We start from the raw sequence: 17,443 nt of genomic DNA on the forward strand, positions 1-17,443 counted from the left end.
GGTGTACACGGGGGCCTCCAGGGGAGGAGTCTTCCTGCCCTAGACTTGGCAAGCTGCGGTCTGGGCCTGGGCGGAGCTACACTTGGCAGGGCATGGAAGGGGTGGGGGTGAGAAACCGGGAGGGGAGGGGGACCGAGGAGCGGGGGGCGGGGGGGACGGCACGTGGACTGTGCGGGAGGAAGCCCACCGCAGGAGAGCGCAGGCCACGAACTTGCGCGGGAGGGCAGGGGGGCGAACAGAACTCCAGGGCGCCCTCCGGAGTTGTGGCGCTGTTCTCAGGGTGCTTGAATTTGAGGATCTGGGGAAAGCCCTGCACGTTAGTTGAGATTAGAACTAGCCTCAGTCCACGTCCTGCAAACTCTGTCCCTGCCTCCAGAAAGGAAAGTGCCCTTTCTCCTCTGAAGATTGTGATCTGTCCCCCGCCTAATTCAGGGAATTCATTGCGGAAAGAAAAAAAAAATCAGTCTTTAGACTTGGAATGAAAGCTCTTGGCAGGATTGTTGGTATTCGCAGAGCCTTGGCTGGCACAAAGTAGGTGCTTAATAAATTCTCGCTTTAGGTACAGTGACTGGTAGGTACCCTAGTATGCCCCGCAGGGAGATTTTCTGTTTTGTGTCTCTCTAATGTGGCGGAGGCCAAGCACTGGGCATGTGTCTAACGGGCTGAGGTAGGCAGTCACAGGGGACAAAGAGACAACGGATTTGGGAGTCATTTGCTAGGAACCAGGACGATAAAAGGGTCTTTCCAGCCCTCATTCCCATTCTGGCTGGTCCTGTCATCAGCGATCCGAGAAGATAGCACTGTCTTAAGTTAAAGGGATCAACACGGGGCATCGACTCCAACCCCCCTCCCCAAAGGTTGGCTGTTTGATTTTCCCTCTTGTAACTGGCACCTCTGGTTCAAAGGCACTACCGATGACGCCATCACGTTTCCAGTTTCCATTGGGTGGCAGGACGCAGGTGCACCAATCAGAGAATTCAGCATGTATGTCTTTGCTGAGGGACTTTGCCATCCTGCCTACCTTCGGCCAGATGTTGTGGACTTTGCACCGACAGTCCAATCTGAGGTAAGAAATCTCCATCGCCTGCTCCTTTCCAGGCGGAGGCACTGCTAGAACGGAGCAGGTTTCTGCTCTCTGACCAGTATAATGACTAGGATCAGTCACTGCCCTAGGAAAGGATGGGATTCAGTTCTTTACAGTCAGCTCTGAATAAATAGGCTCTGCACTAACCGCCCGCCTCCTCTCCCCCCTCCCCCCCTCCCCGGACCAGGAACCCTAGCTCAGGTCCTCTTTCTTTACCTTAGTTTACAGTCAGAATACAGATCTGGCCCCTCCTCAAACTCCCCTAACTTTGACCAAATTTCTCCCTCTCTTCTCCCCCCCCCCCTTTTCCCTAAGGGTCATAGTTTGTCTTCTGGCATATTAGACATTTTAGCATTTGATGCATCTTTCTATAATCTTAGCAGTGCAAAGAGATACTTATTTGATGTTTTTTTGTAATTAAAAAAAAGCGAATCGTGTTTGTGACCAGGTGCAGGAGTAGCTTGATCTGTCTCAGATTGGTACTTCTCACAATATTTATGAAGCACTGACAAGCATGGCCCAAACTAGCAGCTCTGCTCCGGTTTCATTTGCAATTTGGGCTGAAAGTGTAGCCATTCAAACAAAAAGCATTCAATTGCGGCGGCTAGGTGGCGCAATGAGTAAAGCGCTGGCTCAGTGGTCAGGAGGACCCGAGTTCGGTTTCGGCCTCAGATACGTAACACCCACACAAAAACTAGCCATGTAACCTTGGGCAAGTTACTTAACCCCAATTGCCCTCCAAAAAGCAAAAAAAAAAAAAAAAAAAAGCATTCAATTATACAGCTATATAGCAAGCCAAGAGTCTCAGCAATGTATTGATCTAAATGCCAGGATTATTTGGGTCCAAAAGCAATTCTTTCTTACTGTTTATAAGCGTTCTTAGCTGGGTAGCAATAAAGTTTGCTTTGTATATAATGCTTGCGTGTTGTAAACTCCTTGAGGGCAGACACTGTCTTTTGCCTCTTTTTGATTCCCTAGCACTTAGCAGTGCCTAGAACAGGTAGGCACTTACATTTTGATTGGCTGATTAAGGAGCTGAAATTGATAATCGTTATCACATCCTTTTTACAGTAGTTTAAAATACATATTAGTAGGGGTTATCAAACTACATGAAAAACATGCCTGTCTTATTTAGAGAACGTAAACTCTGAAGGTGGTTACCAGAGGAAAGTTTGTACCCAACTTGAATGGTATTCTCTCAGTGGATCAGGTAACGGAATGAGAGAAAAAGACCCTCACTGCCCTGCAGGTCGAGTATGCATGGGGAAATTTACCCCAGTCAGTTATCTGGTAGTTTTCTATTTTAACCACCTATTTTTGCTAAGCTGTTAAATGGTAAATGTAGTCAGTGTCCTCTAAATACAGCATCTTCTAAAGTTGGGCACTCTGTTTCATCAAAAGACTTTACTCTTAATCTAAAGTTTTAAACAGAATAGAGGTATTTAGGGCTTGTTCACCCTTCTGATTTGTAGAAAATTCTCAAATTCTAGTACCAACACCGCAAATAATTATGTATGTAACTATTACCATGTCATGGAACCTCAGAGTACAGCTAATTTATATGAATGTGTGATCTTAGTCATATGGGTACTAAGTTATAACTCCATACATCCTTCAGAAGCCATCTATTCCAATATATACTCAAGTATGGTTGGGCATAACATCTACAATATATTAATTCAACCTTCATTTCAAAATCTTCTGAAGCAACCAATTCCACTTTTGGACAGCTCGGGTTTTTAGGGAGATTTTCCATATAACAAACAGAATCTTTTTTTTCCAATTTCCACTGTTATTGTCCCTAATATACAAGAACCTTTCAAAAAGAGTCAGTTATGTTTCCCCCACTTCACAGGATCATAATTTTTGAGCTAGAAGGGATGTCAGAGGTCATCTAGCTAGTACAGAATTTCAGATTTCACAGACACCATAGTGGACATCTAGTCCAAACTATAACTAAAAAAGAATTCCCTTTACAATAATCCTGATGAAGACTTCCAACAAAGTCTTCCTAAGGCTTTCCATTCCACTGTTAACTCTAAGTAGCAAAAAGGTTTTCTTAGATCAAACCTGAAACCACCTCTACAACTTTTATACATTCATTACTCCTAATTCTGCCCTTGGGTACAGTATTCAAGTACTTGAAAATAGCTATCATTCATTCCACTAAATGCAACCCTCTCATTTTATACATGATGGAAACTAAGGCCAAAAGAGGTGAGGCTGCATGCCAAGAAAGGTGAACTGGTCAACTTTCTAGGTTTCATCTTAATCAGATTTTAACACTGTGACTGTATTACTTTATCTAAATTCCCAGATCCTTAAATACAGACTTTGGGTTCAAAAGTACATCCTAAAAGTAAATTATTTTGAAAATGTGGAATATTGGGTTTCCAAAAGTACTTATAGACAACTGAGTTGGCTATCTGCCAAATGTTATTTATACAAAGTATCATTAGTATTCTGTGTGAATAATTCTCATCTGTAAAGTTCTGAAGAATCAGGCATAGAGCAAATCTTTACCATTTTAGAGTAAATAGTCATCAAATATGCCAAATACAAATTCTGAAGCTCTTGGAAATATAGATCAAGGGGAGAATTAACTCAATTAACATTATATAAACAGTTTTAAAACAATGGTGTGCTAAACAGAAAAGTCTCTGCATGATTGTTTATTTAAAATACTATGTCTCTGGGGTAAAATACAGAAGTACTTTACATCATTTTAGGGGTTAATATAATGCTTAATTGAAACATGGAATTTTTCCCAACACGTTGCTTTTTTTTTTCTTATAAGCACAATAGTAAATTTCCTCAGTAAATTAAAATAAAATGTTTTAAAGCTTTTTAAAGTCTTGATGCTTGCACAAATAAAATATTGATGAAGAATTAAGTTTTACTACATCAAACAACCATATTGGTTCTCTGCAATATTATCACAGATTTCTCCATGGCAAAATATGCCCAAATTTTGTTATTGCACAATTTATAAGTTCAGATTATGTGCATAGAACCTTCAACTAACTATAGTGTTTGCACTGCAACTTGCTCAACACATTTGAAATTATGTAATACAATTTACAAAATCGTTAACAATATACTTTTAAGATAAAAGTATCCTGAGAATATTACAAAATTCATTTTACCAGCCCTTCAGTTCTTTGCCACAAATCTTCAAGATGATATCTGGCTTCATAGTTTCTGTTTCACAAAATAACTTTTAGCAAAACCACTATAGAATTTTCGTATATGCAATCCATAGGCCTCCAGTCTCATTGGTAAAATTCAAGTATTTATCAAGCTTTCTATAATTCAAGATATAGAACAAAACAGTTACAGAAACAATGTTAGCACATTTAAAAAGTTAAAGGCTTTGTGTTTTTTTTTTTTTATATTTTGTTCAGAACATTTAAATTGTGAAATTGTTTATTTTGGCAAGAAGAAAAATCCCCAAAGATGATTTTTTTTCTGAAGGTAGAATAGTGTATTTTGAATGTAAAATGTTAGACAATCAAGCTCTACTATATTTAAACATGAATCTGAAGGCAAAGTAAAAATTTGCTGCAAAGATTTCAGCATCTTTGGGCTAAACAACATAAAGGCCACAAAGAAAAATGCAAATAAAATTACGTTCTTTTGATAGTCTCCTAAAATAAATTTCTTTTGTCAAATCCATAAACATCAATATTGTATTCTTATTAACTTCTAAAACTACTGTTTGTCAATATAATCTTTTAAATAATAATTTCCAATGTTCTGGGGTATTTATTTGCAATATTTGTATATCTCTGGTGGAAGGGTCAAAAGTTTAAAAAATTAGGCAATTGTATTGTCACTAAAAAAAAAAATTGCCATTCTGGTAGCAGTAGTTTTTAATCATAGCAGAAAAGGTATTAAAAGATTTTTGATCTCTATTGAATACACAGATTAAACTCAAATGAGTTGTGCATGTAATAAAACTGGGGTACTAGAGAAGATAAACTGGATGCAGTGGGGCACCCAGTTGTCACATCACTAAGGTGTTACTAACATCTTTATCAGAGGTGTTCATTTGCTTGATTCTTAGCCAAACCCTACTCTACTACCAATCAGGAAGAGGGAAAATGGGGATTTAGAAACTGGAAGAGGAAATAAGTGATTGGTGGTGATATTTATTAAGTGTTTCAGCCTTCAGATAAAAAGGCTGATTTTCAATGAAAAATAAGGGATTCCCTGCACAGATGCCTATAGAAGGTTTGTTGCTTCTCCCCCCCCTCCCAAAACAAAAAACATTTTTAACGCCACACCATATATGTCATAAATATATATGCATATATATTATTACAATTGCTTATACTCAATATAATCAAATTCTGAATGACCTTGTTAATTTTTAAGGCATCAGTGCATCAAGGGTAAAGGTCCATGAAATAAATATAAACACATGACAGCAGAAGCTTATTTTGTGGCAACAATTACAAAGCAATCACTGTACATTATATCTGTTGGCCACTTTTATGAAATACGTTCATAAGAATTTACATTATTGAACAAATGCTAGAGCATGAACTTCACATCATTTTTCAACATTTCACTTAATGGACTAAATCGATCAGGTAAGATTCTCATCTTCACTGTTCCATCAGCTCCACAAGAGAAAATGTGATTGGCTGGTCCTGTCTCAATTTGCATTACTCCAGTTCCAATGTTTCTGAAAATGGATTGCCGAGCATGTTCGTTGATAAAAGTGTGGAGGAGATTAAAGGTAGACAGGCTCCAAATCTGAAAAGCATTAGAACACAGTTGGAATGAACAGTAATTCGTCTAGGGAAACATGTTTAAAATTTATCTGAAACTGGCCCTACTAGGAACAAGTAAATTTACATAAGAAGAAACGTCAAGCAAACGAAAGACTACGTGACCAAGTGAAGACCTTGCTACCTTTATTGAACAAAAGCTTCTTTCAAACCTACTGGTTATTATTGTTCTTTGCAAAACCCCTGTAAGAGAGGGTTTGATATTACTGATGGCAGTTCACAAATGAGCAAACAAAAGCCTGGCTATACTAAATGACCAGTCCAAGGCAGCAATCCAAATTAGTGGCCGGGCAGGTCCTAGACAATGTCCACACCTTCTGTCTCCTCTCACTAGACAAAGCTATCTCAGTTGTACTGGGGTGATTCAGGCCCTCTGTAAAAATCAAGATAATTAGCAGTAGGCCCAAAGCAAACAGAAGGGAACTACTTGCCATCTGACGGCACTCACCCCCCAAACAGGGGCATCTGTGAGGCTATCTGTAAACAGAACTACTCTATTAATATCAATTCAGAACATTTATTAGGTTTTGAAGTACATGATAAAATATGCTAGTCTGGTTTACACAAAGTCAGGATAAGCAGCTGTTTAATGTGAGAATGATGAATGATTTCAAGGCATTACATTTTACAAACCTTTATATTGCCTTCTGCAGATCCCGTGACAAAGTATTCTTCAGTTGGATCCACAGCAATTGCTTTTACTGGAGAATCATGGCTTTGGAAAAATTGTCTCTGCTGTCGCTGGCGAAGATCAAATACCGACGTAAAACCTTTTCTACCACCTGATATTAACACCTGATGTTTTGGAGCATATGCAAGCACTGTAGCACCACTATCATGGCAGGTAAAAGCTGAAATTAAAGGAAATCATAAAGATGCTAAGATTTTCTCTTATAAAAAAATCCAGTCTGTAACGTATTTCATTAATACAAATGTTTCTTGAGTTCATTAAAACTGCTGAGTCCTGAAGGTTGTTTTTTAAAATCTATTTACTGTGCTCCTAAAGCCCTTCACAAATGCCATTCAATACCCCTTCCTAACCTTGACTATTACAGGGCACAAGTGGAATCTAAACTGAGCCTGAAAAAAGTAGCAGGCCCAGAGGATCCAGTGGAAGGACACACCTCCTTTAAAGAAATACCCAAACCAGCCATCACTTCTACCCTAGCCCAGGATTCAGCTCCTGGAAATCAAGGCTGCTCTTCTGTAGTGTTCTACAAATGTTTGGATAATACATAGTTTTTGCCTATGGACGCAACATCTTTGTATTTGTACGTATGCATTGGAACTGGGGAGTGTTTGCTGGCTGAGTCAGTCATTGGTTTTTCTGCTACCTCACGGTAGCAGCTATCTTACATTTGTTAACTTCCCTAATAAATTATAACAAAGTCAAAATTTTTATTTTTGTCTCTTTCCTATTGAACAGGTTAGGGTTGGTGCTAATATAATTAGATTTAGCATTTTATTTCCACCTGTAACTTCTTCTAGTTTTGTAATCCCTTTGTCCTTAACCCTAACCAACTGATCTGTCTGCAAAATTAGCTGGTTCTCGAATGAGTGGGATGTCTGTAAGAAGCTGTTTCCTAGCTGCTGAGATAGAATAAATTTCATTTTAATATTGCTATTTTATCTGTTGTTACCACCTCTTGCGAATTCTTATTAGCTTTTAAAAATAATTTATTATTTATAATGAAAAAGGCATGAGGCTTTTGAGTAGTCTGAATTCCTTTGGTCTATTTAACTTCTTGATCTCAAATTGATTTCCAATTTATTTTTACTTTTACACTTAAGTCATTGAGTATTCAAGCATATGTTAGCTTTCTGTAGAGAATCTCATCGAGCTCATTATGAAATTTCTATGTATCTTTATCCTCTGAAATGGAAGAGGACAAGTAAACTGCTTACATAGTTGTGAGTCCTACAACTGGAGATGACTAACTGTCCCATTAATTGATGTTCCTGTTGTCTTTGGGCACACAATGAAATAACTATTCATGATTCCCCTCCCTCTCCATGGAAGCATGGGAGGCTTTCCAAAAGAATGGAAAATGTTAATGGTATTTGGGGCTTGCCCCCCAAAAATGAACTATAAGAAAGGAACAATTCATCCATAGCTAGAAATTTGCTTTCTTATCTTCATAAAGCATGTCTTTGTATACAATTAAGGTATTATTGAGGAAGACCAAATTAGGCAGGATTTCAAAGACGATTCTATGCAATTAAAGATATCTTTAAAGTCCTACAACTTGACAGAGGTATAGAGAACATACGACTGCTGTGTTTATCGATCTTAAGAAAGTATTTGACACAGAAAGTAGAACAAAAACTGAACATTTGTAATTATAATGATCATAGGTTGGGGAGCATGAGTATGGAATATGGCTCATACTGTCAAACATGATCATTGTGTCAGTTTTGATAAACTGTTTTTTCCCTTCTTTTTAAATTTTTGATGCAGGGGATAGCTTGCTGAATAAGGAAGGGAAGAAGGACAGATTCAGAAATACATGTGATATAAAAATAAAAAATATCAATAAGCCAATAACTTTAAAAAAAAGAAGTAAATTTTTTAAAAGGCAATAGATTTGGTAGGGCAAACTGCAGATGTAAAAGCTTTCCACAAATAAGGTGTATCCCATAATAACACAAGTATCAATGTGTGATTTGACATTTGACTACGAAGATAACCTTCAATGATCTTCTAAATATTGACATTAACTGAAGTGTTAAATAAGTTATATACCTAAAATATTTGCCAATGTCATAGAAAATGATCTTTCCAAAATTAAGACAAAAGAAACAGAAGAAAAATGCATGAAACCTACATGATACATAGCTGGATGAAGAGCCCACTGTATTAATCCATTAACATTTTAAATCTTGGATAATTTGGAGCTCTATGCTCTTCACTATCTAGCAGGCAGCTGTTTCCTGCCCCAGCTCCCCTGAATCTGATGTAGCTTTCTCTCCACACAGCTTCCTTGGCCCCAGCTTCCGCAGTGATGTCCCTGGTGAAGCTTCAAAGCTTCCTCCCCTCAGGAGCTTCAGGTCCAGGGCCCATAAAAAGCCCAACTCGGGTGAGCTCGGTTGCTGCCACATGTGGTAGGTGCCCCAGAATACAGGAGTTGCTATAGACTGATAACTAAATGACAAGACCTGTTTCCAAATGGAGATGAGGGGAGGGACTACATCCACAGAAGCTGAGCACCTCTGCAGACTTGCTGTGTATCCTTATAGTATATCTTTGCTGGGTTGGGGCAAAGTAAGCCTCCTCCTTTGTTAAATGTTCATTGCCCTATGGGTCCCTTCGTTTTGTTCTAACATCAAACCTGAACTAAGAGAGGCTTTGGAGATGTGCCTACAACCCCAGGCAGCTTCTTTATAGCTTATGAAACTGCCTCCTTTTCAATTAAAGGTTTGAGTAAATTTCCAAGGTTACAAACAAATATAGTTTTATTAGACTTTGTTAGGTCACATTACATCCCTGGGCAACAGTCCTTAATTTCTATATTTTAAGCTGTGGTCTAGAATCCAAACTCATTTTTCAAAACACAACTTTGTTAATCAGTGTTCAGTTCCCAAATCTTCTGAAACCCTTCCTTTAATCTATAATAGAGTTGAAAACACAACCTGTGTTTTCACAAACCTTTTCAGTTTTTTGCTCAAGATTTGATAGTAGTTCAACACTTTTAGATTCTTTCTAGTGGTATCTTTTTAACTGCGTGAATCAACATAATTTCTAGAAGGCTGTCATGTCCCAGATATGTTTTCAGAAGATAGCAGGCCTATAAGTTGTCATCAGCTGACAAAGACAGCTTGTTTTGAGGATGCTGTTAAAAAGCCATACATCTAGAGCTAGAAGGGACCCCATAGCAAGTAGATATGAATTAAGTATTGCCAGAAATGAGCTGAATTACAGGTAGTTCAACTATTCTTAAGCATGCTGAATATACAGGTTTCAAGGAATAAAACTTTCAGAATTGTACTTTTGTTTAATTACCCCAAAATGTAATGCATAATTGTTAAAAAAAAAAAAACAACGCATTATCTATCCTGTTATCAGTTTTATTTCTATGGTAAAAGGACATTTTAGAAATGCAGACTTATTTGAGGATCCTAAAGCACTTTATTAGAAAATTGCAGAGCTACCTTGAGATAGAAGTGTTAGTGTGGAAATATCTTCAGCCATCTTCCTAATGATATGATCTCTTCTGTTTGGTCTATTAAACAGAAGCCAGACTGAGACCAGGACCAGGGGAACAAAGATAGGTAGCTTGTTCTTAGGGTTCCCAAAGAGAAAGGTAACCTCAAATAAGAGAACATTTGAATCACAAAGCACAAATCTACTCTGCTTTGTTGATACCTTCTTATCTAACAGTAGTCAGTATCTACTCTATTTGCACTCTTCAGCTCTCAACACTCTTGCTATTTACAGCCTACATTTCTATAAAGAAGCTCTGAAAGTCAAACACTTAACAATAATAATAATAATAATAATGACAATAGCTAGCAGTTATAGATTAAGGTTTGCAAAGAGCTTTAGAAATATCTCATTTGATCTTCACAACAACCTGTGTTATTATTATTTCTACTTTACAGGTAAGAAAACTGTAAGTGAGAAAGGTTAAATGACTTGCCCAGGGCCATATAGCTAGTAAGTATCTGAGACCAGATACAAACAGTGTCTTTCTGAATCTAAACTGAATTCTCTATCTGCTGCATGCCTCTCTCCTTGTTGCTGAGAAGGTTTGAGGCGTCATATTCTGATTAGGACTTTGCTACCTAGTCCTCCGATAGGGAAGATCTGAGCAGGGTTCAGGAGTGGGTAACCAGAGAAATTCTCACTACTTCCTGAACCAAAACCTTGTACAGTTGTAAAGCAATGTCACTATCCAAATGTAATAATGACATAATGATTTACACCAGGGCTTAAAAAACAAAGCCATTTAAACCTTATTAATTTCGTTATTTCCAAAAACCATTTACTTACGATGTACCAAGCTATTTGCAGGTGCCACAAGAGTATCCCACAAACAAATGTTTCTGGAAAAAAATAATTTCATCACTAATTTTTATATGAGCATTTTAAGAGATTATCAATGTAAAAGCAAATATATTTCATATTATGATCTTCTTTCATAGTGTAGTTTAAAATTTATCAAATCTCATATAAAGATCCCTAAGATATTTATATGTGATTGAATTTTCATGTAATTTTATGCACAATTTAAAATACTCCTAATTCTAAAGGGATGTGAGATAATCCATTTGTGGATACTTTCAATGATAACGATAATTTATAGAGAGGAAAATAGTAATACCTATGAGCCAAAATGACGGATCAGGGGCAACCACCTAGCTGAGTTCTCCCGACATTCCTCTCCAAAAACTTTAAAATGATACCTCAACTCAAACTTCAGAGCGGCAGAGCCAACAAGAGGTCAGGATGAGAACTCTTAATCTGCTGGCAGGAGAAGTCCATGACATGAGGGGGGGAGGCCTGTCTGCGCATGAGGCGAGAGGAGCAGCCGCAGCTTCTGAAGCTCTCAGCCCAGAGATGGTAAGAGATTACAGGGCACCCTGTACTGGCACTGAGTGCAGCTGGTGCTGACTGGCATCCTACTGACCATATGCAGAGTGTGTGGGAGAGAGCAGGAAAGAATTTGGAACTCAAAATTTTAAAAGAACAGCATGCCAATAAATAATAAAGTACATTAAAGCATGAAAAAAAAAAGCCAGAAGGGGAAGTAGCATCATCAAATTTATTTTCCAGCCCTAAAATGGCTGTGATCCATGCATGGAAGGATATATAGGCTTGTATGAGAATTCCAGTCAACAACCTCCATTCAGTGACCCATAGCAGGTTGCAGGGGATTTGGGGATTCCCTGAATGGCCTTTTTGGGACACAGAATAAAATACTATACAGTTTCCACCTTGCTTATTTTGAGAACTGTATGGGAATCAGAGAAGTTGTTTGAGTCAAGGCTGTCGCAGGTTAAGATTACCCCAAAGTTCAGCCCTCTTAAATGCTTATTATACTATTAGCACTAGCTGCTATGTATTTCATATTATAATTTGCAAAGCCCTTTACATAAATCATGCCATTTGATCTATGACGTACAATACAAACCATCTCTCTTCACTACATGCTCCAGATGATCTGTTTCCCAACCCATAAGGTAAACAGGGAAAATAATTTTTGTGGTAATTTTATTCCATTGGCAAGAATTCAGTAATAGATTATATACTATGACTCTAAGCCTAGACTTGAATTTCAGAGACAGAACATTAGAAATAGAGTTAGAATGGACTGTTCCTCATAATACTAAAATTTTTGTAGTTTTGTGTATGGTAAACTACTGCCAATTTTAAGTACAAGGAATGGACCTTTTAAGATAACTCGAGGATTTATAAAACATGTAAGACAAAAGATAATAATGAAGCAACAACAATAATAATTTTTCCAAAAGACTGGTTATACCCACATACAGAATTTAGGAGAAAAATCTCACCTGTTATCAGTTGAGAGACCTGCTGTGGCTATCAAAGAAGAGGAGCTGATGAAAACGAAATCATTGGCTGTTTTGTTGTGACATTGCCACGTCTGAAATGGTCAAAAAATAGGAATAATTTTTACATAAGTATAAAAAGAATTGACCCAGTCATATGTAACATTCAGTGGCTAGTTATTTCATGAATAGCTTGTCAGAAACCCTATGTTTCCCCTTCAATACCCTATCAAATTGTGCTAAACAAAAGAATAAACCATTCAAATACTCTCAGTATCACTAATAAAAGAATTATTGGATAAGAAACTTCAAAACAGATTTCAAATTATATGTATGTTTCAGTTATTTGGGTTACCTTTATCTACCTCAGAGGTAATAAAAAGTTGTTTTATTAAGAAAAACAATAGCTTATGAAGTACAAAAGCCCATAAAAATTTGTAAAATACTCAAGACCAAAACTAAATAATTTAGACCATTGCTCCACACTTGTACATAATAAAGAAATCAAATGTGGATAGTGAATAGGAAAGTAGCCTTGGAAAAAGTTAGAAAGGAGTAAGGAGGAACTCCTATTAACTCTGTGACCCTGAGCAAGTCAGCTAACCATCATCGTCACTCTATAAATAATGGCTTAAGGTCACCAGAGTCATGTGAGAACACAAAACAAACTCTCCCTAGCAGGGAAATGGCTTAGTGTGATAGTAATGGAATATAAAGATCCCCCTGTATTGGCTTGGTTTTCAAATTGATTGTGTTAAAACCCAGAGCTTGTTAATCCCACCTGTGGGATGGACTTGTTGATGTGAAAAGAAAGTCCTGAACTGGGAGGAGCTGGTGACGTAGATTTGGAGAGACAAGAGAGAGGCAGAAGAACTTTTTGGAAGCAGCACCTCGTGGAGGCAGAGAGAGACTGAGAGGATTACTGGGGGCCACTTTGAATTGCCCTGGACTTTTGAGACCTGTCCCCGGAGCTGCCAAGGACTGAGAAGACATGGCTGTTTTGCTGGTCCTTTGTCTGTCTGTTTTGATGTTGTTTTGCCAGATTTGTCCACTGGTGAAAGAAAGTCCTGTTATTGAAGAAGTCCTGGAACCTGGCTGTTGGCTAAGAGCTCCTGAGACTGTCCTGCAGACAGAGAGTGAATACTGTCCACTGGTGAAGGACAGTGCTGTTGTTGCAGGGGTCTGGGAACCTTTCTGTTGGTTCAGAAGCCCTGAAGAAGGATTTTCTTGTTGTATGTTTACAGAAATCCTGGGAGAGGGTTTTGCTAATGTTTTCAGGGGTTCTAGGACTGTTCTGCAGACAGAGGATGAATTAATGAAGAGACTGGCAATGTATCTTGTGGCCTTGCTAAGCCTTGTCTCCCCAGGAACTAAGATTGCTGAGAACTTGCCTTGTGTCAAGATGAAGAAAAGACCTCCATTTGGGTACTAAGTGCTGTGCTTAAACTTGATTGTAACTCTGGGGTAGATTCAATTGTGATCCAGGGGTGGGGAACTTTTGACCTTTTTGTGTTCTAAGGTTGAACAAATGAATGTACTTTACTTATGTTTGGAAACTAATCTCCATTTGAGAAGAGGGGTTTTGTGATGGACCAAATGAAGGTACAGCCTAGGGGTGGAGTAGTATTTAGAACAGAGACTTTGTAATTGATTGAATGATTGGAAGGTCCTGGGGTGGGGTAGTCCCTGGAGATTATTTAATCACACTTAGTAAATGCTGTATTTGGAATGATGTCATGTTTTGACCTTCTCTGTTCTTGGTTGGTCACTGAATAAAATGGAGAGCACCAATGCTGGTATGCTGAACCTTGGGAAGTTGCCTTTGCTTGGCATTACATTACACTTAGAGAAAACAATGAAGCAAGATCAGGCATCAAAACCCAACGAGACATTTCTAACTTTAATAAAGTTAGTTATTTTGTTTTTTTTTTAAGTAAAAATTCTTAGCTTACCAAATATGGCTTAGGAGTATTTCCAGTAACTGGGCAACACTTCCAGTTGGTCTGATACAAACTTATATATCCATCAGCATCAACGATTCCAAACTTGGAAAGAAGATATTAAAGGAAGGATTTAAGTACACACATTGACATATATACTTTTAATATGAACAGTGGCATTTCTAAAAAATTACCATTAAAATATCTATATCCTATTACATTTGAAGATATGATAAACAGAAATTGGAATAATGATTTAAGGCAGAATCTGAGCAGAACCTGTATTCCTAACAAAACCAAAGCCTGCCTAAGTATGGGCCTAAATAAAGTTAGCTGGGTAGTGTGAAGAGCCCTCAATGCTGTTACCAGACTATGGAGGAACCTTCATGAGCCATATTTAGGGTAAACTCTGGAGAACCTTACCATCTATTCTTTATCAGAGGTGTCAAACTTACTGCCCAAGGCTTAAATGTGCCCCAAATTCACTAGTGAGGCTGGAACCAGATGAAAATGTAGTTGGGAAACGTATTTTTAAAAATTAAAGAAAAATACATTATGACATAGATAATGTGAATTTGTGACTTTCTTAGTCACTATGCAAAGTGCAGGGATTGCTTTCTCTTTGGGTTTCAAATCACTGGTCTATAGGTTCACTGAAATTCTGGTGCAACTTCAAGCCAACAGGTAGATGTTGCCTTAGGAAAACCAAGCATTCTAATATATAATATATAATACCTTACTAAAGCAAAATTCCTGAAGTATTGTCTCCAAACTAATGCAGAACTACGTAAACCCTATTTTAACATATTAACTGATAATTCCCTAGATTAGTAGAAAGGCAACAATCAACACAGAGGATCAGAATAGTTTGTATATTGGTAGAGGTGCTCTAATCTGACAGTTAAGGTGATCTTAGATGAGATGAAAAGAAGTAGGTGACACACTAATGGGGTATTATTACATAAGGAAACAGTTTTGCAAATTATCAATAACATTATCAAAACTTTCATCTTGGGGCGGCTAGGTGGTGCAGTGAATAAATAGAGTATCGGCCCTGGAGTCAGGAGGACCCCAGTTCAAATCCGGCCTCAGACACTTAACAAAAAACTAGCCGTGTGACCTTGGGCAAGTCCCTTAACCCCAAATGCCCTCCACAAAACAAAAAAAAAAGTTTTCTCTTTTAGGTCATAGCCATACTACTTCCTACCCACCAAAAAAAGTCTAAAATGTCTTTGGAGTTTCTATGACTAAGATAGCATCAAGTTTAGTAATAAACATTTATTAAAAGTTTCAGGCACAGTGTTAAGCCCTGGGGATACAAAGAAAGGAAAAGACCAGTTTTTACTCTCAAGGAGCTTAGAGTGGAGACATAACCTAACCATCTCTACTTAAAACTAACAAATGTTTCAAAACAGCACATCTTATTTTCTGAATCATATTATGAATGGCTTTGAATGCCAAACAGCAGATTTTATATTTGATCCTGGATGTGACAGGGAGCCACTGGAGTTTTTTGAGAAGCATGATGAAATGGTGAGATCACATTGACAGCAGTAATGAAAGAACTAGAGTGGGGAGAGGCTTGTGGCAGGGAGACAAACAAGCATTTAAGTATTTATGTGCTGGGCATTTTGCATGATGTAGGGAATACAAGGCAGAAGTAAAAGAGTCTTGTTCTCAAAAAGCTTACATGCTATTGGTAGAGACAACACATAGATAGACAGGTAGATAAAAGTGGATATAGGATAGGGGGCAGCTAGGTGGCACAGTGAGTACAGCACCAGCCCTGGAGTCAGGAGGACCTGAGTTCAAATCCCACCTCAGACATAACACAAAAACTAGCCGGGTGACTTTGGGCAAGTCACGTAACTCCAACTGCCCTCCCCCCCAAAAAATGGATATAGGATGACTTTTGGGTGCTGGGTGAAAGGTGAGTTCTATAGTAGATGGGGAATCAGGAAATTCTGATGTAAAAGGTAGTAGAAGAGGTGAGAAAGAAATAGATACACAGAGATATAAGATAAAACTAGAGGGAATAGTGAGATTTTGGTGAGATCGTGTATTCTGTAAGTAGTAGGAAAGGAGTAAATAGATATGGAGATCCCAAGTATTAGAGAGAGGGGGAAAGGCTGTGGGGCACAATTTAGAAGATGGAAGGGGATGGAATCAAGAACACATATAAGGGGTGCGTTGTTGAAGTAGAGGCCACCTCATCATCAGAGGCTGAATAAAAGAAGAGAGAATGGGAAATCATATCAAGGGTTTGAGCTGCACAAAAGGGAAGGGAGCTCACAACAAGACCTATATTTTCTTTTTTTTTTTTTTTAAAGCAATCGGGGTTAAGTAACTTGCTCAAGGTTACATGGCCAGTTATTTCTGGGTTTGGTGCTGAGTATCTGAGCCCAGATTTGATCCAGGTCATCCCGACACTGGAGCTGGTGCTCTTACTCACTGAGCCACCTGGCCACCCCTAAGACCTATATTTTCTTAGAATGGGATGTAGAATTGGTTGGCAAAGAATAAAATAACTGCCTTGCTAAAAGAAGACCCAGTTGACATTATTATAGCATAACTTAGTATCTTTCACCTAAATATACACTAAACCTTTCTGTTTCTATTAAGGACAGCACCTTTCCAGTCACCCATGATCTCACAACCTAGGTATCAGCCTAGAATGCTAATTCTCACTCACTCCACATATCCACTCAGTTGCCAAATATTATTATTTCTGTCTTTATAACAGCTCTCACATGTGTTCCCATCTCTTTACTCAGAGAGCCAACTGCCTTAGTTTTAAGGCCTGATCACTGTTAATGAGCAGCTAGGTGGGCCGAGATAGCGCCAGGTTCAAATCTTCCCAAGTTCAACACTTAATAACTGTGTGAAACAGAACAAGCCACTAAACCTTGTCTGCCTGAGTTTCCTCATCTGTAAAATAAGCTGTGTCTTTGCCAAGAAAACCCCAAATTGGGTCATAAGAGCCAGAAATGTCTGAAAACAACTGAATATCTTTAACCAAGACTACTCCAAGGGACTCCTAAATTGGTTTTTGTGCTTCAAGTCTTTCCTCTCCACTGAAACCATTCTTCCCATAGCTGCTAATTTAATATTCC

The 17,443-nt window shown here is 38.2% G+C and overlaps 1 protein-coding gene and 1 long non-coding RNA gene across 4 annotated transcripts in view; one reads left to right on the top strand and one right to left on the bottom strand.

Annotated features, from left to right (window-relative positions):
- Positions 1 to 274: 274 nt before the first annotated feature.
- Positions 275 to 6,747, top strand: LOC138161068 (uncharacterized). The gene is made up of 2 exons (XR_011168260.1): positions 275 to 1,066; positions 6,534 to 6,747. It is a non-coding gene; the product is annotated as an uncharacterized lncRNA (long non-coding RNA).
- DMXL1 (Dmx like 1) overlaps positions 3,742 to 17,443 on the bottom strand; it is a 153,682-nt gene continuing 139,980 nt past the window's right edge. For all 3 annotated transcript variants that reach the window (XM_069087836.1, XM_069087834.1, XM_069087835.1), the window contains 5 exons: positions 14,343 to 14,435; positions 12,394 to 12,485; positions 10,871 to 10,923; positions 6,514 to 6,731; positions 3,742 to 5,845 (listed from right to left, as the gene is read on the bottom strand). In XM_069087836.1, the coding sequence (XP_068943937.1) occupies positions 5,621 to 5,845; positions 6,514 to 6,731; positions 10,871 to 10,923; positions 12,394 to 12,485; positions 14,343 to 14,435 (681 nt within the window). In that variant the 3' untranslated portion in view covers positions 3,742 to 5,620. The remainder of the gene's footprint in view (positions 5,846 to 6,513; positions 6,732 to 10,870; positions 10,924 to 12,393; positions 12,486 to 14,342; positions 14,436 to 17,443) is intronic.

This window comes from Petaurus breviceps, unplaced genomic scaffold (genome assembly GCF_028583685.1).
Source record: "Petaurus breviceps papuanus isolate PSGF00001 unplaced genomic scaffold, PetGlider_PUasm1.0 183, whole genome shotgun sequence".
In the NCBI taxonomy this organism is placed as follows: Eukaryota; Metazoa; Chordata; class Mammalia; order Diprotodontia; family Petauridae; genus Petaurus; species Petaurus breviceps.